Here is a 25,637-nt window from a genome sequence, read left to right as displayed (position 1 = left end):
GAAATAAAGTGTCAACTTAGAGAAACACGTTCTACACTCTAAATGGTTCCACCCCATGGAAGTCAGTAGATGTTTTGGAAAAGCATTCCATAATAACCAAAGCAGATTCCACACTCCTTCCATTTAAACCATTTCTCTTCTTTGAGTTAATTGATGGCATGTAGAGTTTCCAGTCTTACAGCTCTTACCCCTCGGAGCCTTTGATGATTTGTAAGACTTCCACTACAACTGAACCTCTATCCACTTATACGGTTTCTCCCCTGTATGAGTTTGTTGATGTTTTGTAAGAAGTCGACTGAAGCTATTTCCACACTCCTTGCATTGAAATGGTTTCTCACCTGTGTGAGTCCGTTGAAGAATTCTAAGTTGTCCACTCTCAGTGAAGCTCTTTCCACACTCCATGCATTTAAATGGTTTCTCACCTGTGTGAAACCACTGAATTTTACAATCATTTTGACATTTCAAAACTTGACTTCCTTCCCCCCTTTCTGCAGTTCCTTAAATTTATTTTTAATATCTTCTGCATATCCAAATTAACTTAATTTGCTCATTTATTCATCTTCTTTAAATATATATTATGAAACTGCAGGTTCCTTTTGTATCTTTGCTTAGTTAGCTTTCAGGCATCTTCTGGTTACCTTCCTCTTTCAACAAACCTTTTAAATGGAGATCCTCTCCCCAGTCTGCGCAAGTATTGGAATAACTCTTGTTTTTATAGGTGGAATAGGTTTTCTAATGTTTGCATTGTTTTTACATACAGGATTTTCCTTGTTTTATGTGCAATATATGGAACTGCTTTTAATTGCTTTTACACTTTTCTTGCTTTCTTCATTGTCTGTGTATTTTACAGTTGTGACCTGTCCTGGGGCCTTGCTGTGAAGGACGGGTAAGAAATTGAACAAAATACACAAGTATAAAAAGACCCCCTAAGGTGGCATATGAAGAGATAATGAAACAAGATAAACAAGCAGTCTGGGAAAGATTACTAATGATACACATTAGTATCTGCTACAGTTTGTGGATCTGAATCAGCTTTTGTGGACCAAGAGCTGTACCCAATACTAATCCATGGAATGTAATGGCCATAACTAGCTGAGGTTCATTAGTTTCAATGGGTCTGCCCTGACTCTAACCAAGTTGGAAATGGCCCAAGGCAATTCTGGAAGGAGAGTATTTCTTTAGTTAAGCAGATCTGGGTTCAAGTCACTGTTCAGTTGTGACATACCAGCCTCTCCCTGGACTGAGAACAAGGATGAAGAAGCCAGAATGGTGAAAAATTCACCTCCTAGAATTCTATTGCTTGTTTCCCAGGTAAGCAGAGACCATTATAAATGGCTAATAGGCAAGAATTTATTATACTGCAGGTTTTAGAGCTTGCATTTTTTTATTGTGGTAAACTGCTCAAAACTGTTCAATAAGTGTAGATATTTTAATGAACAAATAGTGTGAGGGGGAAATAGGAACCTTGGTGGGAGATAGGGGATAGTCAAAAGCAGAGTTAGGGACACACACACAAAGTCCCAAAATTAATAAAACCCAAGAAAAGCTTTTATTTCAAAATTACAATAATCTCCAAAGATGCAGGGAAGGTGACAACAAAGAACAAATCAGCCAGACCTTATATTCTCCCCCATCCTGTCCATACATAAATACCACAATATTCCTCCCAGACCTTCCCTTAGTCTGAAATAAGTTTGGCCTTGTCTGGTGCGAAGAAAACAATTTCCTAATATTTCCCTTTTTCAGTGGCTACAAGCCTTCCCAGATGCTGAGCAAGCCCCCTTAGGGTATCACAAGCCCTACATTTTTGGTGGTGGTGGTCTCCCTTCTTTCCATTTGGAGGGGAGAAGTTCTACTAGGTCTCCCCGCCCCCAGCCCTCTTAAAACATCTGCTGCACCATCTTGAAGCAATCAGCTCGCGTTCTTCTTGGGTCCAATTACTAAAAGCAGATTACACAAATGGAACCATTTTTGCCCTGCACAGGAGGGATCCAAGAGGAAAACCAGAAGAGGAAGAGAGCAGCCCAAAATGGGAAGGATGGCGGCTGCAGCAGCAGCAGCAGCAGCAGCAATGGGTTCAAGAGCAGGTCTGTGCTCTCACCACACAAAGCGGGGTCTGTTAAGGGGTACAGAACAAAACTCTGCGGTGGTTTTCCTTCTTCGCTCTCCCCTGGACAGGTGATGGAAAGGCACCCTCGCCTCACCTTCACTGGTGGGAGAAGGCGGCTGAACAAAATGGCATCAAGGGATCAGTGCTTGTCCCAAGCAGCAAAAAAGAGGCCACTTTTGGTCACCAGGAAAGATCTCCGGGGAGAGAGAAAAGGGGGGTGCGGGGAAGAGAAGGGAGACAGACAGACAGACAGACAGGAGCTTGGGGAAATCAGAAAAAGTGTCCAAGGCACCCTTTCCACAAGCCCAAGATGGCAAGATGTCGGAGGTGGCATGATCAGCACAATACCTGCTGGATCTTTGTTTCCTGTGTGCTTGCAGGGCTCATTGTTTGGTGCGGGGCAGGATTTGGCCCAGGAAGGGCACGATGTTGCTGGTGGGAGAATTGCTCCAACATTGTTAAGGCACTGGAAGCACATTCTCAGCCATGTTGAGAGTAAGGCATCCCCCCCCCCCCCCGCAAAGATGAAGCTCACACTCATTTTCTCAACCCCGGCCCACGTGTCGCAGCAGGGCAGAGTTCAAGCAGCCATGTTCCCCACCTGCACATCTGCAAGGCCACCCACCACAAGACAGAGGACAGGAAGTGGGGACGCTGCTGCTGTACCCAGAGCCCCAGAAACTCAGTGGCTATCCCTTTGTGCCCCCAGGTCCTCCTGGAGTCGTGGTACCAAATGATGGACAGCCACTTCCACAGGAAATGAAGAGTGGGGACTCCACAACCCTACAAGGTTTGGGAGGCTGCGAACCAACTGATCCGTTTTGCTCACCAGACAAAGTAAAGACAGACAGACACACAAGCCAAAAATACACGCAAGACGGACTTCTTCAAGAGCAGAAGATGAAGAGAAAACACTAATCACTACGCAAGCATAGTCTTGCTGACTCTTTGGAATGAAGGCATCTCAACTTGTAGTGGAGTTGGGGAGGCCTGGGTCGCACTTTCAATGCCAGAGCTCTCCCCTCCTCTGTTTAATTCAAGGCATAAGAAAGCTTGCCTAGGAAAGGAGGTACCTTCTCCCCCTGCCTGAAGTTCAGAATGCGAGTTGGGATTGCAATGGCTCCTGGCCCCACAGTGTTGCAGGGAGGCTGGAAGGAGAGACGGGCAGCTCACAAGTCCAAGGAAGCTCTGTTTCTTCAAGGAAGCTTGTCTGCAAGCGCGGGAGCATCACTGCCTAAGTCCCACCAGTCAAGGGGTCTCCGAAACCGACCGCCGTATTTCAGTACAATAAAAAATGGCTTCATCATGAGGCAGGCAGTCTTCCCTGCAGTCCTGACACCTGTCCACAGCTGAAAGCTCCAGGTTTTGTGCCTTTGTCGAGCTGCTGAGCACATGAGAGTTCACAGTGGTGGAGGGCACTGGTAAAGCAAAAGCAGTTAGATACCTGCAAGAGTTTGGCTGTGGTGTGGAGTTTGCTGACACCACACAAACAGCCAGGATTTGGGGCCCCCTTTCAAATTCAGTAACCCTTAATTAAGTTATTAAGGCCACAAGGGGGTGGGGGGAGGAAGGGAGAACATGTCAGCTGCAGGTCCGTGGGCCTAACAAGCCTTTAAAAATTTTTTCACTTGGGGGTTATGTGTACTAATGTCCAGATGATTCGGCTCCAGACTCAATATAGGCATATTCTTTGGCTGAGCAAAGACGGACAGTACTTCGGCAAGACTTTCAGGGGCTACTTCTTCAGCGGCACTGAAATTGCCCACGTCAGCTGGGGTCTTGACACACAAGGTACATCATTCGAGGTGCATCTTCCGAGTTTGTGATGGGGGCATTTCACTGCAAGGCAGCTTATCTTCCTGGTGCAAAGGCTGCCAACGATGGCTGGTAGGTTGTGACATGCTTGTTCTGCTGGGAAATCTCCTAGATTTAGCTTGGAGATTGAAGCCCAAAGCCCCGAAGGTAGCGTTTTTAGAAAATGTGGCCTGCTCTGCACCTGGGGCTAGGGCAGAGGTCCAGGATTTCAATTGGAAAAGTCAACAGTGTTGCCAGGAAGGAAAGGGTTTTGGAGAAGCCAGGCCCCAGAATATTTCCCAAGCAAAAGGAGAGTCTGCGTGGAAATGAGCCGCACCCGTTCCCCCTAAGAAGACACTGGGGGTGAGGAGAGATGAGCCACGGGGGAGGTTTGTATCCTGCCTCTCAGCTTTAAGCAGAATGCCCTTAACCTAGAATTGCACACACACGCAATAAATATACCAGTCCATTCAACTCAATACATTTTCCCTGAACTTTCCAGTGTTCCGCAAGATTAAAAAAAAAAAAAAACATTTCCGCAGAAATATCTTACAAGTTTTACCATGTGGATGTGAGCGCACAAAACTTATACATATGTATGGACGTGAATGTCTGTCTACAGAGAGGGTTGGCGCTTGTTAGATGTGACCAAAATGGGTTCTCTTTTAAAATTTGGGTGGTTCCCCCTTTTGGGATAAAAAATGACGCACGAAATTCCAAGCCTATGATGGCAAAGAGCCTCCCCCCCCCCGCTGCATATGAGGAGGGGGGGGAGAGACAGCACAACCCTATCCCCACCCCAAAGTCAGTGCATTTGAAACACAGACATGCGTGCAGACTTCTGCACTTTTAGCAAAGTTAGAGGCAAAGGGGGACACCGATGCAATTGGTTCCGGAGTAGAGGACATCTTCACAGTGGGTCAAATGGGGTGGTGCTTTGGGGTGAGGGCTGGGGACCCCTGCCAGCCATCGCAGAGCGCTCAGCTAGTCCCAAGGTCACGGGGCGCCTCTTAGGTGTGGAGGAAGGCTGAGGGCACTCCCTCCTGCTGTGTTCCCCCCGGGCTGCCCTCCAGTTCATCCCATTCCTTTTCTCTCTCCTCGGCTTTGGGGAACTTCACCAGACCTCGCACTTCCGCTGCGGGTTCATGGGGGAGCCCCGCGGGCACCGGAAGTGCTCCGAGAACTCTGGGGAATTGGAGATGGTCCCGATGACTCGGAAGCGGGAGGGGCTGTGAGAGTCGGTGACCAGTCCTTCGTGGGAGCTCTCCGGGGTGCGGACGGAGCACCAGACCTGGAAGGAGAGAGGAATGGCAAGAGGAATTGCACATCCAGCTAAGTCTTATGCCCTCAGCTCAATTGCAGAGATCGCCCACAGAAGTGTCGTTGTTTGTTCCCCAAGTTGGTGAGGCTCGCTTGACAATGATGAGAAACTGAGCCCAGTGGCACAGCCCAGTGGAACTCTCAACCTCTGGAATTTTAGCAGGCGCCTTCGGTGCCAATTTTTTTTATGCCTGCTGATAACCTTTCTATTCTGCCAGGCCTTTGCATGCAATTAGGAAGACATCCTTCCACAATGGTTAATTTATGGCCTGCTTTTTTAAACTTTTAAAATATGGTTTTGGTTATATGTTTTTATTATTGTCGACCATGCAGCAGTAGACCTACTGAAATTAATGGGACTGAGTTTGCCATGACCATTCATTTAAGTGGTTCTACTCTCGAGTAATATCAGCTGCCACCCAAGGCATTGTAAGGAGAGAGAACATAATCTTGGAAATCCTCCAGAATCCCATTATTATCATGGAGAGATGAGCTATTGAAAGGAGGACAAATTTATGGGAAAGTGTTTATTTGTAAATCACTGGGATGTGAAGTATCACCATAATATTCAACAGGATGTATTATTTCATGTAAATCAGAGTTACTTTTCTGCTCCTGTAAATCTTGAGTTTTAATCCAATGCTAAGGGTTGTATCAAACTACAGTGGTACCTCAGGTTAAGAACTTAATTCGTTCTGGAGGTCCGTTCTTAACCTGAAACTGTTCTTAACCTGAGGTACCCGCTGCTGCTGCGCCACCGCCGCGTGATTTCTGTACTCATCCTGAAGCAAAGTTCTTAACCTGAGGTACTATTTCTGGGTTAGCGGAGTCTGTAACCTGAAGCGTCTGTAACCCGAGGTACCACTGTCTTAATTCAAAGCAGACCCACTGCAAAAATTGACCCTGGGTTATATCCAACGCTAGTCCTACTCAGACAAGACCCAATGAAGCCAAAGGATATTACTAACGGTGGGGGAGGGGTATTATTTAGGACAGACCCACTGAGATTAATAGGCCTAAATTGGTCATGCTCCCCAACTTCAATGGGCCTATTCTGAGTAGGAAAAGCATTGGGTACAAACCAAGGTCATGAAGCAGGGTACAACAGGTACGCTAACAAGGTAATGATTTATTTGCATTTTTCTTCTAATGACCAAGAATGATCTTGAGGTCTTGGAGGCCACAGAAGGCTGCCTAAGTCCACGCTTGGGTTACAACAATATAAAATACAACATGAAAAAACTGTTCAACATGCACAAAAATAGGATGGGTCCTAAAAATATACATGTTCTTTTTCTTGGAAATCAATTAAAAAAATAAAAATAAATATATATCTCTAAATATATATCTCAGCCGCCCTGAGCCCGGCCTTGGCTGGGGAGGGCGGGGTATAAATTATTATTATTATTATTATTATTATTATTATTATTATTATTATTATTATTATTATTATATCCATACATCTCAGGTGTCAACAGGCCTGCATATAGTTAGTCACAGCCTTCTCTGTCTGTAGAATCAAACCCAGAGACAAAATATAGCCCAGGCATGCCATCATCCACCCACCTCCAAAATGGGACACTTAGACCTACCTGGGCAAACCCCACAAAGAAGAGCTGGTAGTTGGTGAGGCCCAGCGTGGGCAAAGTCTCCTCTTCTCCATTTTTCCTCAACCAGTTCTGATAAGCCTGGAAGATGAGGAGGGAAAAGCGAATCAAAATAGGATGCCGTGGAGCTGGAGAAGGATCAAGGGGTTGGAGCACGTTCCCTGGGAGAAAAGGGATAACACCTGCTTTATTTGGGGGGGGGGGTAGAAAAAAGGGAGGGCAACAGGGGGCATGATACAATTACTCGTAGTGTGGAGAAAGTGGATCTCGTAACGCTACAACTCAGGGCCACCCAAGGAAACAGAATACCTGAAGGTTCAGGAAGAAATGACTTTTTCTCAAGCTTGAAACTACGGAACTCACTGCTGCAGGAGGCAGGGATGGCCACGGACTTGGAGGGTTAGATGATTAGATAAATTCATGGAACAGAGGGCTATCAAAGGTTACTAGCCCGGATGTCTATGTTCTGCCTCCATGGTCTGAGGCAGCAATGATTCTGGAAACTGCAGGAGGGGAGAGTTGCGCATGTGATCTGGCCCTGTTTGTCGGCTTCCCAGAATGGCTATCTGGCTGGCCACAGTGAGAACAAGAGGCAGGACTGGATGGGCCCCCCTTTGGCCCGACCCAGCAGGACTTATCATACATCCTTCTGACTCTCACAGCTAGATTACAGGAATAGTCACAGCAATTAACGCTTATGTCAGGGGTTCAGGGACAGAGGCACAGGTGAGGGAGGAGACGGAGAGCGAGGGGGAGGAATCCCGAGACAGCAAGGAAGAGGATGACAATGAGTTGAGGGATTCCATGAGCCTTTCAAGTGATTCGGAGGATTCCCAGAGGGGGGCGCCTGTGGTCAGGTCAAGGGGAGTCACAGGGGAGACCCATCAGGAGCAGGGGACCAGCAGGGGAACCCAGAGTGGGAGCTGGGAGTCGGGACCGGCTTCCACGCCAGAGCGCAGTGAAGGGGGTGGAGATTCCACAGTGACAGGAGGAGCAAGTCCGAAAGCAGAGAGGGAGGGGAGATTGGAGCAAGACATCCTCCCGGAAGGGGAGGGGAGTAGTGCAGGGAGTAGTGTAACTGTCAAGAGGAAAGTTAGAGGCTGCGAACGCGCGCCAAGTTCAAATGTGGAGGCGCGCGGAAGTACAGGGAGCCCGAGGGAGGAGCCAGGTCCCAAAGCACGCAGGAGGGGGTAAGAGCTGTCTGGGGATTCCGCGTCAGGGGAATCCAGGAGGGGCGAAACCCCAGGGGGCAGGAAGACCCTGCGGAAAAGGAAAGAAAGGAAGAGGTGGAGCAGCACAGCCCTCTTAAACTGGTGCAGAGGAGGGACTAACTCAGAGGGGACTTCAACGGTCTAAGCGTAACAGACGTGGGGCTGCGCGCCTCGGCTGTGGAGCGAACAATGTACTGCAATAAACATCTTTGTATATAAACTGGACTTGGCGTTGCTCTCTTGTGAGCTGGGACCTGAGGCAGCCCTGACAGCTTAGTTCACATTTAGCTCTTATACATATTTTCCCTGTAGACCCGTGGTTCCCAATGTGTGGCACATGCCCCACAGGGGGGCAATTTGAGAATAAGTTATTAATAGTCAATGGCCTTTTAGGCTTCCTCCATGTGAATAGTTCACTTTTTGAATAATAAGAATTACTGTATTTTTTGCTCTATAAGACTCACTTTTTCCCTCCTAAAAAGTAAGGGGAAATGTGTGTGCGTCTTATGGAGCGAATGCAGGCTGCGCGGCTATCCCAGAAACCAGAACAGCAAGAGGAATTGCTGCTTTCACTGCGCAGCGATTCCTCTTGCTGTTCTGGCTTCTGAGATTCAGAATATTTTTTTTCTTGTTTTCCTCCTCCAAAAACTAGGTGCGTCTTGTGGTCTGGTGCGTCTTATAGAGCGAAAAATACAGTATATGTTATTGGGGGGGGGATCAGGATTTTAGAGATGCTTAGGTGGGGCATGGCCAAAAAACGGTTAGGAACCACTGCTATAGACTGGATTTACAGAACAAAGACCTGATAAACTTGCTTGTGCAAGCAGCGAGAATTATTATAGCTAGACCCTGGAAGGAGTAAACGTTACAAATTAGTATTATGTACAAATTAGTATTATGGCAGATTGCAGTGTTAGAAAAACTGACGACTAAACAGAGATTTGCACAAGGACAATTTCACTGCAACTTGGGCTCACTTTGCAGATTTTATGAAAATAGCCGAACATGGCAATCTTCTGGCACCAACTCTTCGTAATATGGGGCTGACAACTTTCCTAACCTCTCCCACCCTTCTTTGATGACCTAGGCTCCCCTGTGGGGAAAAAATAACACCTCTAATACCACTAGGAGGTGCTATAGTTATTCTGAATTAAGGTTTGATTATTTTTATTCACTCCATCTCAAAGCATTATTTAAGATTTTGCACTGCATTTGGGGTTTTTTTTTCCATTTGTTACGTGCACTGTGATTTACATATTATTTGTAGTTTGATTAGTTTGCCATTTTATAATGATTCTGTATTTAAGCCAACATAACACCAAATCAGTTATTTTGCATGTTACTGCTGTGGAAATTCCAGTTTCGGTGTTTTACAGCTTATATTTTGCAAATAGGATGTTGTTCTTGTAGTTAAAAAATTAATAGCAATTATTATTTTTTAAGAAAAGGAAGAGACACAAAGCTGCGGTGTTCAATTTAGAGACAATTTGTGAGAAATTGGGATGAGTGCTCTAAGCAAGTGGCCTTGGCCCTTTCCCTCTATGGCTTGGGACTCACATATCAATTTTGGGTTTTTTTGCGAGGGGGGGGGGAACGGTAAGCAACCTCACCCCCGCTCCTCTTTTGCCAGGCAGCTTCTGCAGCTGCAGCAAAGAAGACCCCACAGCTCCCAAAGTCTGATTGAAAGGCCTGAGGGAGTCTCACCCGGTAGGCGGCTTTGAGCCCCCCGTTGTCGGCGATGTTCTCCCCCAGGGTGTGCTTGCCGTTGATGGCTTCCCCGTGGACTGTGTAGTTGCCATACTGTTCCACCATGCACTCGGTCTGTTGCTTAAAGGCCTCCACCGATGAATTCTTCCACCAGGGGCGGAGGTTGCCGTCCTTGTCGTACTCCCGGCCTGCAAGGACCAAGGAAGTTAGCAAAAAGAATCACAGAATCACGGAGTTAGAAGGGACCCCCCCCCCCAAGGGCCATCTAGTCAAACACCCTGTAATGCGGAAATCGCACCTAAACGGACAGAATGATATTGCCGCCCCCCATCTCAATACTCTGCAGTGTGGAATGAACGAAATAATTTGAGAACATTTAAATATCCTTTTATGTACTAATTGTGTGTGTGTGGGGGGGTGTACTTGGATGTTACGACAATCAAATGTTTGTATGCTTATATACAACTGTAAACTTTTCCTTAAAGATCCTTATTGTTATTTTTTAAAGCAACGCCCAGGAAAGGTGCTGCTCTGCCCCACGAGTTTACTTTGCAAGAAAAATCGAACCGTTTGCAAAAAGTTTGCTAAGGGTTTAAAAATGAAACAGCCCAAAGTGGCAAACACCGCAGCAAAAAAAGTGTGTGGGGTGGGGTGGAGAGGAGGAAGATAAATTCTAGAAGATGAATTAAAGAGATGGAGGAAGGGCGGTCCTGACCTTGGTCGTCAAAAGCATGAGTCAGTTCATGGCCCACGACCACACCAATCCCACCGAAATTCAGTGCCCTACAGGGAGAAAGAAAATGCGAGTACAGTCATACCTCGTGTTGCTTCCGCTTCAGGTTGCATTTTTTTGGGTTGTGGACTGCCGAAACCAGGAAGTACCAGAACGAGTTTCTTCCAGGTTTCAGCAGTTGCGCACACGCAGAAGTGCTTCTGCGCATTTTGCACATAAGTGCCGAATCGCAACCCGCGTGCATGCAGACGTGGGTTGTGAACACTGCGGGCTGCGAACGTGCATCCCGCACAGATCACGTTCGCACCCCGAGCATCCACTGTAAGTCAGAAATACATTTGTTGGCTCCACAGAGGAGCCAGCTCCAATCTGCTGGCTCCAGGGGAACTGCTGCAAACAATAAGGACATAAGAAGAGCCTGCTGGATCACACTAACAGCTCACCTAGTCCTGTTCTCACAGGGGCCAACCAGATACCTGTGGGAAACCAACAAGCAGGATTCGAGCCCAAGACCAATTGTTCCTTCCTGTGGTTTCTGGCAACTGGCATGGCTGCCTCTGACCGTGGAGTCACAGCACAGCCATTGCGGCTAGTGGCCTTCTCCTCCTCCTCCACACTTTTGTCTAATCCTCTTTCGAAGCCACCCGGGTTGGTGGCCCTCACTGCCTCCTGTGGGAGGGAGTTCCACAGATTAACTCTGCGCTGCGTGAAGGAGAAGGACTTCCTTTTACCCGTACCGAACATTCAGCTTCAGTGGATTCCCAACCAGCTCTAGCGGTTTCGAGGGAGATCTTTTCTCTCCCTCTCCACTTTTTTCACACCATGAATAGCTTTGTAAACTTCTATCATGTCATCTTTCCTCTAAGCCAGCCTTTCTCAACCTGTGGGTCCCCAGATGTTGTTGAACTACAACTCCCATCACTCCTAGCTAGCAAGGCCAGAGCTCAGGGATGATGGGAGTTATAGTCCAACAACATCTGGGGACCCACAGGTTGAGAACCCCTGAAAGAAGTCCAAAACACTGCACCTTTTTTTTCATGGGCCAGTCGCTCCACCCCGCTGAGCATTTTGGGTTGCCCTTTTCTCAACAATACTGATTCTCAGCAGGGCCAGATTTAGGTTTGATGAGGCCCTAAGCTACTGAAGGTAATGGGGCCCTTTATATGTCCAGCTGTCCTTTGTCAACAACAAACTGTCGCTGTTTTTTTGTTTTGAATATATGCTATATGGTCATTTATGGACCTAATAGGTATCTAAAGCCATTTGCACATAACAAAATAGGTATTCTATCAAAGTAATTGTTGAACTTATCTTATATTTTGGAAATGTACATCCAGTTTTTTCCCCCTTTAAATTTTTTGGGGCCCCCCCAAGAGAGTGGGGCCCTAAGATATAGCTTGTTTAGCTTATACGTAAATCTGGCACTGATTTTCAGCCACCTTCTCTAGCGGTTGGAAGCACTCTCTCTCCCTGGACATACCCAGCTGACTGCGAGGTACGGTTTACCCAACGAAACCTTCAAAACCTTCAACGAAACCTTCAGTTCCCCATTGCTCGAGCCCATGGGCTAAGATGTGACGGCACATTCACGAACATTCTACCTCTTGAGATGGGGAGGCAGAGCTGTGGATTTTGACTGGACCAATGGAGGTGGCTGTGAGGGAACTGGTTTGGCAGGAGGACAGCTCTCCAGAAAGGGGCCGAGGAGCAAGGACCAGGCTCATGTGGCCCACAGATGGGCCTACCGAAAATATGTTAGTGAAGGCTTTCCCCTGATGTGTGACCCCAGTCATTTATGGAAGATTGATTTCATATCTGATGGAAAATGTTCTGGTGTTTTTGAGGTCCGCTGGGATATTTTATTGCTTTTGGAGTCCATAGCATTGTTTTTATAATTTTTATCTTGCACTAATTTTGCTCTGGCGGCATTATGCTGGGAAGCAGGGCGTATGAATCTGAGTAACAATAATGGGATCTGGTAGGCTGATTTGCACAGAGGCTGGGCAGGAAGACACCTTAGAACCATGAAACTGTGCAGTTGGAAAGGGACCCCCCAGGGTCATCTAGACCAACCCCCTGCGATGCAGGAATTGCAACTACAGCATCCCTGACAGATGGTCACCCAACCTCTGCTTAAAAACCTCCTGTGAAGGAGAGTCTTTCACCTTCCGAGGGAGGCCATTCTCCTGCTGAATAGCTCTTAAAATCAGAAAGTTTTCCCTAACGTTTAGTCAGAAATTTGTCCCTTAGTCGTATGAATCCATTGGTTTGGGTCCTTCCCTCTGGAGCAGCAGAAAACAAGCTTGCTCCATCTTCCATGTGACAGCCCTTTTGCTGTTTGAAGATGTCTATCCTAGCGCCTCTCCTTTTTCTCTTCTCCAGGCTGAACTCCCTCAACCGTTCCTCATCAGGCTTGCTTTCCAGACCCCTTTTTCATCTTGGTTACAGCTTGTCAATATCCCCCTTACAACTGTGGTGCCCAGTTTAAGCTTTACAGACGCAAGAGGCCTCTAAAGGTATTTTGGTCTCCATCCATCATCTCCGAGACCACAGTGCTTTACTTCCAGCCCTACAGCCACTCTTAAAAAAACCAACACCAATCCCTGCTGGAGGTGCTCCTGAACCTCATGGCAGTGAGGCTGAATTGGGAGGGGTGTTAATACTCTCCCCCTCCCTTGCCAAACACTGAATATCTGATTGGGATGGGGTGACAGAGAGAAAGAGAGTGAAACATTCATACTTTGGGGAGCTTCGGGTGTAGAACGGAGGCTGCAGGATCCCAGCAGGAAAGACGATTTCATTCTTGGTCGGGGAGTAATAAGCATTCACTGTTGGGGGAGTCATGCTCCATCTGCAGAATAAGAAGGAGGGAGAGAAGAGGGGGAGAGTATGGTCAATGGCAAAACCACTCGAGGTGTCCTAAAAGCTCAATGCTCCATCGGCCCAATTTGGGTTTTTGGCATTTCCCATTCCTCAACCTCAAAGTCTTCACGGGTAACCCTAAAACATGTCTGGAAATTGCACCCTTGGCCCTGGGGGCCTTTTAGTGCTCACTGCAGATCTGCTAGTCTGGGCAGGGGGTAGGGAGTACTCTGCACGTGCCTGCAAAGCTTGCACTTCGGCACTGAGCTGAGCTCTCTCTCTTGAATGCCAGCCTCCAGCTGGAATTATGCAAGGCTGCACAAGCAAATGCAAAAATGAAGTGGGAGCAGGAAATAGGCAGGAATGATAGAGGACATAAAAGTTTGCCCTTTTCTTGGAATGCAGGACGCACGACTTGGATGACCAGCAACATGGCCCTCTCAGTTTATTTCTTCAATATATAGCGACTGGATTGCAGAACCTGTAAGAACCGAGGGACATTATCTTCTGCCTTGAGTTCCAACTTGGATAAAAGATTCCCTCTCTGTCTCTCTCTCTCACACACACACTAACAGCAACCTCCTCCTCAAAGTTTGAGAAGGGAGGTTACAGGGAACCAGGCAGAGGGCCTTCTCAGTAGTGGCACCTGGCCTGTGGAACGCCCCTCACCAGATGTCAAGAAAATAAACAACTATCTGACTTTTAGAAGACATCTGAAGGCAGCCCTGTATAGGGACATTTTTAATGCTTGATGTCGCTGTGTTTTAATTCGTTGGAAACCGCCCAGAGTGGCTGGGGCAACCCAGTCAGATGGGCGGCATATAAATTTATTGTTATTGTCCAACAAAGTTGGTTGCCATCCTGCTGCAGTGAGTTCCATAGTTTAACTATGCAGGGCATAAGGAAGTGCTTTCTTCTACCCGTCCTGAACCTTCCGACATTCAGCTTCAGCAAAGCTTGGTGTGCCCGAAAAAATGCACGGTCAGAGTGGGCCGCCCCCCCGGGGTTTGAGCCCCCCCCCCGGCATCCTGAGGCCGACTCACTGGTCGCGGTTTGGAGGCTTCCGGAGCTGCTCAGCGGCCACTCGGGCGGAGAAGTTGAGGAACTGCATGACGTTCTCGTAGTACAGATCCGGGACGGCATCGTACTGCCAGGAAGCAAGAGCCCATCAGAATAGGGAGGCAAGGAGGGGCCAGGGCAGCTGGCCACAGTCACCGCCAACCCCCCTGCTTGGCCTTAGTGGGCCTGCCCCACCTCCAACTCACATCCTTGAACACTTTGTCCAGTTCTTTGGGGTCCATGATGAACTTAGGGTAACCGATCATGTCGTAGATGGCGTCGGCCTTCTCCTTGGCGGACCGCCTCGTCTCCTCATCCATCCACGGGAGGGTGGCCAAGCTCTCTTCGAAGGCCATCTTGATCTCCTTAATCATTTCCTCAGCCTGGTGGAGACAAAGCACGAAGTTACGAGGCGGGACCGCTTCTTTTAACAGGAATTGGGGGGGCGGGGAGGTCCTGGCAAACGATCGGTGTGTGTGAGGCTTCAGGGAATCCCATCCCCCTCCCTCACGGCTGGCAGCCAGAAATGGGAAAACAAGAGGTTCTTACAAAGGTAATTTATTCAATATTCACAGAGAGAGATGCACGATGCTGCCTCTTGGGTAATGGCGTTGCTCCGAGTAAAGTCCCACCCCCTCTGTCTCTCCTATTCTATGTCATTCCTACGTCAGCTGATCTGTGTTTTCTGCCTCTGAGCTTTCTGTTCTCCTACTCTTAATGCATGCCAGGACCTGGGAGGAGGCGTTTGGCATGCTTTCCAATGACACTGAGTCTGCCAGCTGTTTCTCCCCTGGTGATTCCTCCTGCTCCTCTCCCAATATTTCCCAGCTTCTCCCCTCTGCAGCCTCTGAACTGTGACCTTCTGCAAACCACTGTTCTAAATCTATACTGTCTCCCTCTTCTCTAGGAAGTGCAGGAGGAGGGAGGAGTGGTCTCCACTATTCCTCTTCAACACAGTCCCTGATATTGTGTGTGGGGGGGGTGGAGTTGCAGGCAGCAGAGGAGTTCCTGCAGGGAATCTGGGGCAGAAATTCCCCACTCCAGCCACAGGGAGTGGAGAAAGCAAAGGGCAATCCAGGCACCTCTGAAATGGACTGAGTGCGCGACAGTCCTGGAGGGGGCTTGCAATGGTGTTCCCGGGCGCCAGTGATCGAGGGCAGAGAGCTTTCTGCCGCATTTATTTTTCCACCTTTCACTAATTTGTTAGCAACATGGCAATGGATGCCAACTACAAGCACAGCATTTGGGTAATTTTAATTCTTATTACTCCTTGCATTTGTAATTCCACCTCCCCACCCACCTATCAAGGTGGCACATATGGTCCTTGTTTAATCCCCGCAACAATCCTGTGAGGTAGGTTAGGCTGGGAGGTAGGGACTGGTTCCTCAAGGTCACTGAGCGAGAGCTTCATGGCTGAGTGGGGATTCGAACCCTGGTTTCTCGTGTCCTAGTCCAATGCTCTACACCACTCCAACCTATTCTATGCCTCACAAGCTCTCAGCTAGACTGGTAAAGAAAAAGCGATTTACTGCATTTTGCGCTCCACAAGACGCACCTGACCATAAGACGCACCTAGTTTTTAGAGGGGGCGCTGAGCAGAGCCTATATGGATTCCAGGCTCTGCTCAGCGCTCCCTTTCACGAGCCGTGTGGAGCGTCACTGACGGGTTGCCCTCCTCCCTCCTCGGGGAAAAGCCCCCAAGGGCAGCATGCATGCTCCACGCGGCTCTTGCAGACTTTTCCGGGAGGTGGGGGAAGGGACAGAGCGCGACTAAGCCAGAAGCTAGAACAGCGAGAGGGAGCGCAGCGATCTCTCTCGCTGTTCTGGCTTCTGGGATAGCTGCGCAGCCTGCATTCGCTCCATAAGACGCACACACATTTCCCCTTACTTTTTAGGAGGGGAAAAGTGCGTCTTATAGAGTGAAAAATACAGTATATGCATTGTGTAATGTATAATAAAGAAATATGATGGGGGGGGGCAGAATGAAATTAAACATTGTTCTCCCCCTGCCCCCCAGAATATGCAGAAATTATGGGGAAATTAAAAGAAGCATGGAAGAGTAAGAAGGGAAGTCGATGATGGTACCATTGCAATAGTGGATATTTAATGGTGGAAATATATATTGGAAAACTTTAATAAAATAAGATTAGCGGAACTGGCCCTGTAACAGTCACCGCCTTACCACTGCCTTGCTGTCTTCCGCGAAGGAGGCCTTGACGAACATGGCACCCAGCGCGAAGCCCAGGTTGATGTCTGTGTCGCTGATGCAGTACTTCCATCGGGGCAGGCAGGTCTGTGGGGTGGAAGGAGACCCTTGGCGTCAGCGGCACTGGCGGAGGAAGGGGGTGCGGCCCACCCTGGGTGTCATCCCTGAGAGGGGGGTGACATCGTCGCCCTGGGACGCTCACCACAGGCAGCTAGTCCCACCCCTGGCTGAACAGCATGTTCGCCACTCCAGGTGGCAGAGCAGCTAGCTCCACCTCTCATCAGCGGAGGAACTTGGGGCAACTTGGGGCCAGAGATGAACGCCACCACCGAACGCCTTCTCTCTCCCCACCCAGGAAGCAGGTGATGGTCCCTGGAGAGCGACTCCTGGTGAGAAGCATCCAGGATGGACATGGGTGGACCACCAGGTCTCCCAGTGTCTGAATTGCAGACAGCTGCCCAGCTTTTTGCCTTAGGATGAGATTTCTGCTTTTCTTTTGTAGAGCTTTATTATTATTATTATTATTATTATTATTATTATTATTATTTTAAAAAATGCATATACAGTGGTACCTCGGGTTACAGACGCTTCAGGTTACAGACTCCGCTAACCCAGAAATAGTACCTCAGGTTAAGAACTTTGCTTCAGGATGAGAACAGAAAGTGTGTGGCGACGGCAGCGGGAGGCCCCATTAGCTAAAGTTGTGCCTCAGGTTAAGAACAGTTTCAGGTTAAGAATGGACCTCCAGAACGAATTACCGTATTTTTCAATCTATAAGACGCACCAGACGCACCTAGTTTTTGGAGGAGGAAAACAAGAAAAAAAATATTCTGGATCTCAGAAGCCAGAACAGCAAGAGGGATCGTTGTGCAGTGAAAGCAGCAATCCCTCTTGCTGTTCTGGCTTCTGGGATAGCTGTGCAGCCTGCATTCTCTCCATAAGACGCACACACATTTCCCCTTACTTTTTAGGTCTTATAGAGCAAAAAATACGGTAAGTTCTTAACCCGAGGTACCACTGTATATATTTACAATAGAACGTCACAAAATAAAACAATGAGTGCCGGCCAAGTTTCCTACTCGCCTTCTTTGAGCCGTACATGACCTCCATGAACTTCTCCTCTGCATCCTGGAAGCGCTGGTCCAGAAAGCCGGCTCCTTTCCTCACCAGGTGCCAGATCATGTAGTTGTGCAAGATACTGGAACGGAAAAAGGGGTGGGGTGGGGGGAAAGATGAGGACCTCTCCATCCTCTCCTGGAACTGGCTGCAAAAAGTGCCCTCCCCCCGATATCAGTTGCACACTGCAGGCATTGCAAGGGAGCCCCCCATTAACCCTACCTGGATGTGCCTTTGGGGACTTGCACCCGGGACCTCCTGCATGCATAGCAGACGCCCCACCTCTGAGCTATGGTCCTTAAAAACAAAGCAAGCTCCTAGTCCTCACTGTTTGGAACAAAGGGCTAGTTTAAAGGTAGCTGATTTTTACCGAGTCCATCTAGCTCTGTATTGCCTACACTGACTGGCAGCAACGGCTCTGCAGGGTTTCAGACAGGGAGCCTTTTCTCGGCCCCACCTGGAAGATGCTGCCGGCGGGGATTGAACCTGGGACCTTCTGCATGCAAAGCAGGTGCTCTGCTGCAGATGTTGTGTTCCTTCTGCTAAAGACGAACCAGTATTCTAGTCCTCATGCTTCTGAATGAAGAGCTGATAGAACCAGGAAGCTACCTTACAGAGGATCAGAGCACTAGACTAAACCTGGGATCTTCTGTATGCAAAGCAGGTGAGCTCCAGCCTTCTCCCTAAGCTTCCAGTCCTTGTGGTTCTGAACAAAGGGCTGATCCAATCAATCAATCAATCAATCAATCAATCAGTCAGTAAGGGCTGATTTAAAAGCAGAGGAAACTGCCTTCCAATGAGTCCATCTAGATCCATATAGCCTACACTGGCTGGCAGTGGCTTCTCTGGGGTTTCAGGCAGGTGCTCTGACCAGCGAGCTAAGGCGAGATGGGGGCCGCAGAGAAGGAAACTTCTGTCGGTTCAGCTCGCCCCCGGACCCAGCCGCACTCACCGCCTGTCTGTGTTGAGGATGAGATAGGAGACTTGCTCGAGGTACTCTTTGGCGTAGACCACCACTGGCTCCGTCTCGTTGATCTCCACCGGGGAGAAGACGGCATTCAGCAGGGGCATCCAGTCCACGGCCGGAGAAAGGTTCTTTTTTTGCGGGAGCAGAAGAGGGGCAGGGCAGGGATGGGGGAAAGTGCAGGAAGCAAAGACAAAGAGAAGTTAGAGGTCGCTCTCTGGCTGGGGTGGCTGGCGGAATGGGACCTACAATTGAGCGGGCGGTAGAGAGAGAGAGGAACCCCTCCCCCCAAAACAAACAAGCAAGCAAGCCTAGGAAAGCTGGAAGAATCTCAATAAGGGTCGGGCTGTCTCCAGCTAAGTCCTAAATAGAGTAGACCCAATGTTTTTATTTTTGTTTTTATTATTACATTTACGATCCTGCCTTTTTCCCTGACTCAAGGCAGCTTACAGCTCAAATAGAAACAGCTAAAAACACTGGAGGTGGGGGACAACTAAACACCCCCCCATCACAACATTAGCTCTTTCCCTAAATCATAGTAATTATTATTATTATTATTATTCAATATTTATATGCTGCCCATCTGACTGGGTTGCTCCAGCCACTCTGGGCGGCTTCCAACAAATTAAACACATTAAGCAGAGTAAGGCATCAAACGTTAATAACTTCCCAAAAGCCTGTTGGAACAAGAATGAATAATAATAATAATAATAATAAGTATAATAATAATAATAATAATAATAATAATAATAATAATATACTGCTCTTCATCAAAAGAGCTCAGGAAGGTTCACAAGACAAAAATACAAGATAAAAACACAGACAAATAGTTAAAACAAAAACAACAAAACAATAGTAAATCTCTCCCCCCCCACCTTTAAATACATTTAAAAGGCTGTAGAATATTAATCAGCCAAAGGCCTGGTTGAAGGTCTTCACTTCACCTGCCAGCGGAAGGACAACAAGGAGGGAGCTGGTCTAACCTCTTTAGGAAAGGCGTTCCAAAGTTGTCTGGGAGAAGCCACCACCAAGAAGGTCCTGTTGTGCATTCCCGCCCAGTGCGCTTGTGAGGGTGGCGGGGCTGAGAGAAGGCCCCTCTCCCGAAAATCTCAGAGTGCAGGCAGGTTTGCATAGGGAATATGGACCTCCAGATAGCCTGGGCCTAAGGCTTGATAGGTCAAAACCTACTCATTAATGTGTATACAATATTTTTCCACCAGGCCTTTGGCTTTCAATTATCTGTGGCAGTTTTGCATGGGCAGGAAGCTTCCGCCTAGTTTTTTTTTAAAATGAATCGCCTACCTTGAGCTCCCTGGCAGGCATCTTGTGGTAGATGAGCTCCTCATCCCGCCGCTTCTCCTGGGGGATGGTGATGTTGGCTAGGGTGGTCTCAAAGTCCAGGATCTCCTCCATCTGCCGCCTGGTCTCAGCTTCGTCCTGCCCCCCAACCAGCATGCCTAGCTGGACCATGTAAGTCAGGTAACCTGCAAGCACCTGGGTAGGTAGGCGAGGTGGGGGGAGAATTATGTATTTGCAGGGGGTGGACTAGATGGCCCCCGGGGGTACCCGTTCCAACTCTACAATTCTATGATTCTAAGGCAGAGAAAGGAGGCTGCACGGAATTAAGGAGAGCGGGAACCACAACATCAAATACCAGCAACACCTTGCAGCCCTCGCAATGTCTGCCTTTGGGGACTCCCCACTGCAAATGTCCAGTCTCAGACACAGGCAAATCACAAGGCTAACTGTGGATGTTTGGGGGCTGGGAGACACACTTTAAAGGTAATACCTAAAAACAGCTGCTCCTAGTCTTTTTCGAGGTCTATAAACTCATCCCCACTGCCCCCTACCCTATAAAAAAGCAATATTCAGAGTAGTGGTTTGCATGACCCAATAAGGGAGATAATAACACGATAAAATTCAAAACAGTAACAATTCATTGCATGTTTATTCAAAATCCTATTGAAGCTATTTAGTTTAATTAACTAATTCAACAGAATGGATGAACTGGATCCTGTATGGCTGATAGTCATTTACACAACATCAACTTCGTCGGACTGGTCATGTTGGGCGGATGCCGGATTATCGTCTTCCAAAGCAACTACTCTATTCTGAACTTAAAAACGGAAAGCGTAATGCCGGCGATCAACAAAAAAGGTTTAAAGTCTCTCTCAAGGCACACCTAAAAAAATGTAGTATAAACACCCACAACTGGGAAACACTGGCCTGCAAGGGCTCCAATTGGAGAACAGCCTTTACCAAAGGCGTCATGGGCTTTGAAGACGCTCGAACTCAGAACGTAAGGGAGAAACGTGCTAAGAGGAAGGCACACTTGGCAAACCCTCACCGTGATCAACTCCTGCCCGGAAATCTATGTCTCCACTGTGGAAGGACGTGTGGATCCAGAATTGGCCTCCACAGTCACTTACGGACTCATTGTTAAAACTGTGTTCATGGAAGACAATCTTACTTGGCTACGAGGGATTGCCAAAGAAGAAGACCTCCTGCATCCCCTTGCCTTTTGGCACCCCCCTAGGGAATCCTGCTGCCACCTGGGGGCGCTACTGCCCACTTTCGGAACCACGGACCTAACAGACTGCCTCATCCGTTACGCACCCCAGTCTGAAGCTAGGACCGTAAGCACCCCAACCGCCCCCCGCCCAACCCTCACCTTCTCGTTCTGCGTTTTGTTGAGATAGTAGTCCCTGGAAGGCAACATCAGCCCTGCCTGGTCCACCTGGAGGGGAGACACAAACTGGAGTGAGGACACAGTATGGATGTGGAGCCACAGTTCTGTCTAGAACAGAGGAAACTTGAGTCAGACCACTGGGCTCCATCCAGCTCAGGGCCGTTGGCAAAGTTCCTGCAGACCTACCTGGAGGTCTGGGACCTTCTGCATGCCAAGCAGGAACTCTACCCACCGAGCTCCAGCCCTTCCCCACCTCCAAGGCAGGACCCTGGGCTGCAATTCTGGACCACAAAGACAGGGCCTTGCTGGGTCAAAGCAAAGGCCCACCGAGCTCAGCATCCTGTATCCTGCAGCAACCAATCAGGTTTGGGAAGGATGCTGACCCCAGAGCTGCTAAGACAGGTGTGGGGAACCTGGAGCATGGTTACCAGATTTTTTTCAATGAATCCGCGGACACTTTTTTTTTTGAAGCTGAGTAGCAACAGGGAGTCAGTAGTGGGGATGGTGAGGCAAAAGACCCTGGGCCCAAGCACACATGTACCGTATTTTTCGCTCTATAAGACGCACCAGACCACAAGACGCACCTAGTTTTTGGAGGAGGAAAACAAGAAAAAAAATATTCTGAATCTCAGAAGCCAGAACAGCATGAGGGATCGCTGTGCAGTGAAAGCAGCAATCCCTCTTGCTGTTCTGGCTTCTGTGATAGCTGCGCAGCCTGCATTCGCTCCATAAGACGCACACACATTTCCCCTTACTTTTTAGGAGGGGAAAAGTGAGTCTTATAGAGCAAAAAATACGGTATATTGTATAAAGGTGCAAAGCCCTTCTTTCGCACCCTGTGAAACATGGATGCAGTTTTTTTATAAACTGGGCAATGGCCGCCCACCTGTGACTCCCGAGCCTCCCCCGATCAGTCAAAACAAAGGGGGCAGGAGATTGCACAAGACACATCATATGTGCACAAGACACATCATATGCGCACAAGACATATCATAGAGTGACTTCCGGTGAGGAAAAATGGCGGGCGCCACGGCAGTGAGCAGCTCCTGAAGCCAGCCAGAGCCAACTGTGCTACCAGGCTGCCGCTGCCACGTTTTCCAGGGACAGATTTGCAAATCTGGGGACTGTCCCCAGGAATGTCTGGTAACCCTAACCTGGAGGTCCGCCAGGATTCCCGAACCGGCCCTCAGGAAACCGGTCTAGGCCCGCAATGTCTCCACCACGCCCCCGAGTGCTTCCACCTGGCTGCAATGACTTCTGGGGCATGGAGGACGGCATTGTGCAGAGACTCCTAGCTGGAATGGAGCCTGCTGTGCCCACCATGCCAGAGATGACAGGGGTTAGGCTAGGGCGAGGGAATGCCAACTCTCACCTCGGCCTGAGTGGGGAGAACCGACAGCTCCCGCTCCAAAAAATGTATCTCACCCCTTGTGTGGCCTTCCACCTCCTGCACCCACCTGGATGATGTTGACGCTGGAGTTTTTGGAGTCGGCGCTGACATAGATGGAGAAGAAGGGCCAGATGTGGTGCTGCGCAGCCAGCTGCAGCAGAGTCTGGTTGAAGTCGTCCTCCTGCCAGGGACCGCTGATGTTCCAGCCACCAAGCTGGAGGAGAGATTGTAACATAGCTTTTATATACAGTATATATACACAGTGGCACCTTAGTTTGCATACGTTTTGGATTACAAACGTCACACCTGGAAGAGCGTGTCCCGGTTTGCAACCTTTTTTTAGATTACAACCCATTTTTGGGGGATTACGAACAATTTTTTTTGGGAGACCCCATTGGCGAAATAGCGCCTTGGGTTACAATCTGTTTTGGTTTACAAACGGACCTCTGGAACGGATTATGGTTGTAAAGCAAGGTTTCACTCTCTCTCTCTCGCGCGCGCACGCTCTCTCTCTCTCTGTGTATAAAATTAAATTTTCTGTTTTACAATTTATAACACTCATTTAAACATCCTTAAAATATCAATGACTTCCCTTCTTCTCTTTCCATGGTTCATTTTGCATATCATAAATCCCTGCATATTTTACATAAACCATTCAGTATTCTGTTATTACATCCATCAAAACGTATTCATTCTGTTGAATTTATCTTAATGCTGCCATCGTTTTCAAGTATACACAATTTCCCCCATATATTCAATAAACATTTTCCAATCTTCTCTAAATGTATGTTCTTCTTGTTCTCTTATTCTACATGTTAAGTCCGCAAGCTTCGCATATTCCATCAGCTTAAGTTGCCGTTCTTCTTTAGTTGTGACCTCGCTCGTTTTCCATTTTGGGGCTAACAAAACACGGGCTGTAGCAGTGGCATACATAAATAACCTTTTTTGACACCTGGGAATTTGCATCTGAATCATCCCCAACAAAAAGGTCTCTAGTATTTTTGGAAAAGTACTTTTAAACATTTTTTCCAATTCATTATGGATTGCAATATTGCATGCAGGCAATTTTTTAAACTTGGTTTTGACTAATCAGTTTGATGTGAACAATCTGAGAAATGATTGGAATAAAGAATTAGGAGTTTCTATCGACAGAGGACGAGATGGTGGGACAGTGTTCTCGAAGCTACCAGCATGAGTTTGACCAAACTGCGGGAGGCAGTGGAAGACAGGAGTGCCTGGCGTGCTCTGGTCCAGGGGGACACAAAGAGTCGGACACGACTAAACGACTAAACAACAACAACAACAACAACAACAATCTTACCTAAACAGTGGGACAATGTTTTAGTTTCAGTAATGTAATAATGTATTTTAGTGTTTTGTTGGAAGCCGCCCAAAGTGGCTGGGGAAACCCAGCCAGATAGGTGGGGTATAAATAATAAATTATATCATTAATATTATTACTACTATTATTATTATTGTGGTGGTGGTGGTTTTGGACAACACTCTCCCATCAGTGCACAAAACATTTCAGAGCAAAGCTAATAATTCCCAAAAAGCTGGACCTGGGAGACCTTCGGCCACAGACTCAAACCAGAAACCATGACCAACCTCTTCCCCAGTGGCCTTCTTGCCATTTTTAAGAAAGTTTATACAAAATGTAGTACATATTTACCTATGTATTAGGGTAATACTATCAAACTTGTATGGGTATTTATTAATATATATTCACATTTATCTACAGATTTCAGTGTCTTTTTTCCCTTTGCATCACTTTATTTCTTCGTAACTGAAAACCTTTCGATAAAATATCAATATCAAAAAAGAGAGAAAAGAAAAAAAGGAAGAAAGCCCAAGGCTGGCTTCTCCTCTTCCGCCCAGCCTCTTAGCCTGCCTGCCTGGCTCTTGGCCCGCGTTCCCTGGGCTCCCTCACCTTCTTGATGCGGTCCACCAGGGGCGTGGCCTGCAGCTCCTCAATCTTGGTCTCGTTCATGCAGGACTGGTAGTAGCGCTGGACTTTGCGTTCTGCCTCGCTGGACACCTGGGCCGTGGTGTTCTCTGGAGAGAGGGAGAGAGAAGCTCCAGTCAGCCATGCCACTTCGACACCCAACCCCCCTTTCGCTGCCAGGCACAAGATGAAGAATTGCAGAACTGCAGAGTTGAAAAAGGGACCCCAAGGGCCACCTAGTCCGACCCCCTCCTGAAATGTAGGAATCATAGCTTGGGGGCTGGTGCAAACTGAAGTTTCCCTGCCCTTCAACTTCCACCTCCAGAAAACTGCAAAGCCTGTTTTCTGTTCAGCTGGTATGCATGCATGGAAAGGTGGAGAGTTTTTTTCTAGGGAGCCATCGGCCTTGAGATAGACTTGTGGAACTCACTGCCACAAGATGGGACAAGAAGAGCGGCTAACATTGACAGCTCATCCCCCCAGCCTTACACTATTTCACAGAGATATGGAAAATTAACACCTATGAAAACGCAATGGTGTTATGGAGCCTCCAGTCCCAGAGGGAGTATACCTCTGAAAGCTAGATGTTGAAGGGAGCTGGGGGCAGGGGGAGGCTGCTGCGATCTCCCCACTGCTGTTCACATAATGCTGGTCTCGGTGACCCCTTTGGTCTGCACAGCAATACCTGCACAGCAATACCGTTTGGGTTGGCTCCCAACTCTCCATCTCAATGAAGACTGAAGGAGTGCATGAGAGAGAGGAAGAGAGCGACCACATGCCACGCGTATGTTCTACCAGTGACCCACCTAACCTTTGCTCGTGCAGCTCCCAACACACCGGCAAGACTTGCTGCCTGCCTTCAAGAATTGGGGGGGCCTCAGTGGAGCACAGGCAAGAGGGAAACAAATGGCACTCAGTCCCTCC

At 48.1% G+C, this 25,637-nt stretch overlaps 1 protein-coding gene across 4 annotated transcripts in view; it reads right to left on the bottom strand.

Annotated features, from left to right (window-relative positions):
• Positions 1–1,526: 1,526 nt before the first annotated feature.
• Positions 1,527–25,637, bottom strand: part of ECE1 (endothelin converting enzyme 1) — a 63,199-nt gene continuing 39,088 nt past the window's right edge. For all 4 annotated transcript variants that reach the window (XM_077931135.1, XM_077931137.1, XM_077931134.1 and 1 more), the window contains exons 5-18: positions 24,699–24,823; positions 22,836–22,982; positions 21,361–21,426; positions 19,992–20,183; positions 18,678–18,820; positions 17,693–17,807; positions 16,586–16,696; positions 14,610–14,786; positions 14,388–14,491; positions 13,223–13,333; positions 10,465–10,532; positions 9,747–9,937; positions 6,817–6,912; positions 1,527–5,195 (exon numbers count right to left, since the gene is read on the bottom strand). In XM_077931135.1, the coding sequence (XP_077787261.1) occupies positions 5,019–5,195; positions 6,817–6,912; positions 9,747–9,937; positions 10,465–10,532; positions 13,223–13,333; positions 14,388–14,491; positions 14,610–14,786; positions 16,586–16,696; positions 17,693–17,807; positions 18,678–18,820; positions 19,992–20,183; positions 21,361–21,426; positions 22,836–22,982; positions 24,699–24,823 (1,823 nt within the window). In that variant the 3' untranslated portion in view covers positions 1,527–5,018. The remainder of the gene's footprint in view (positions 5,196–6,816; positions 6,913–9,746; positions 9,938–10,464; positions 10,533–13,222; positions 13,334–14,387; positions 14,492–14,609; positions 14,787–16,585; positions 16,697–17,692; positions 17,808–18,677; positions 18,821–19,991; positions 20,184–21,360; positions 21,427–22,835; positions 22,983–24,698; positions 24,824–25,637) is intronic.

The sequence above is a fragment of the Podarcis muralis genome, chromosome 7 (assembly GCF_964188315.1).
Source record: "Podarcis muralis chromosome 7, rPodMur119.hap1.1, whole genome shotgun sequence".
NCBI lineage: Eukaryota > Metazoa > Chordata > Lepidosauria > Squamata > Lacertidae > Podarcis > Podarcis muralis.
This window is presented reverse-complemented; position numbering and strand designations above follow the sequence as displayed.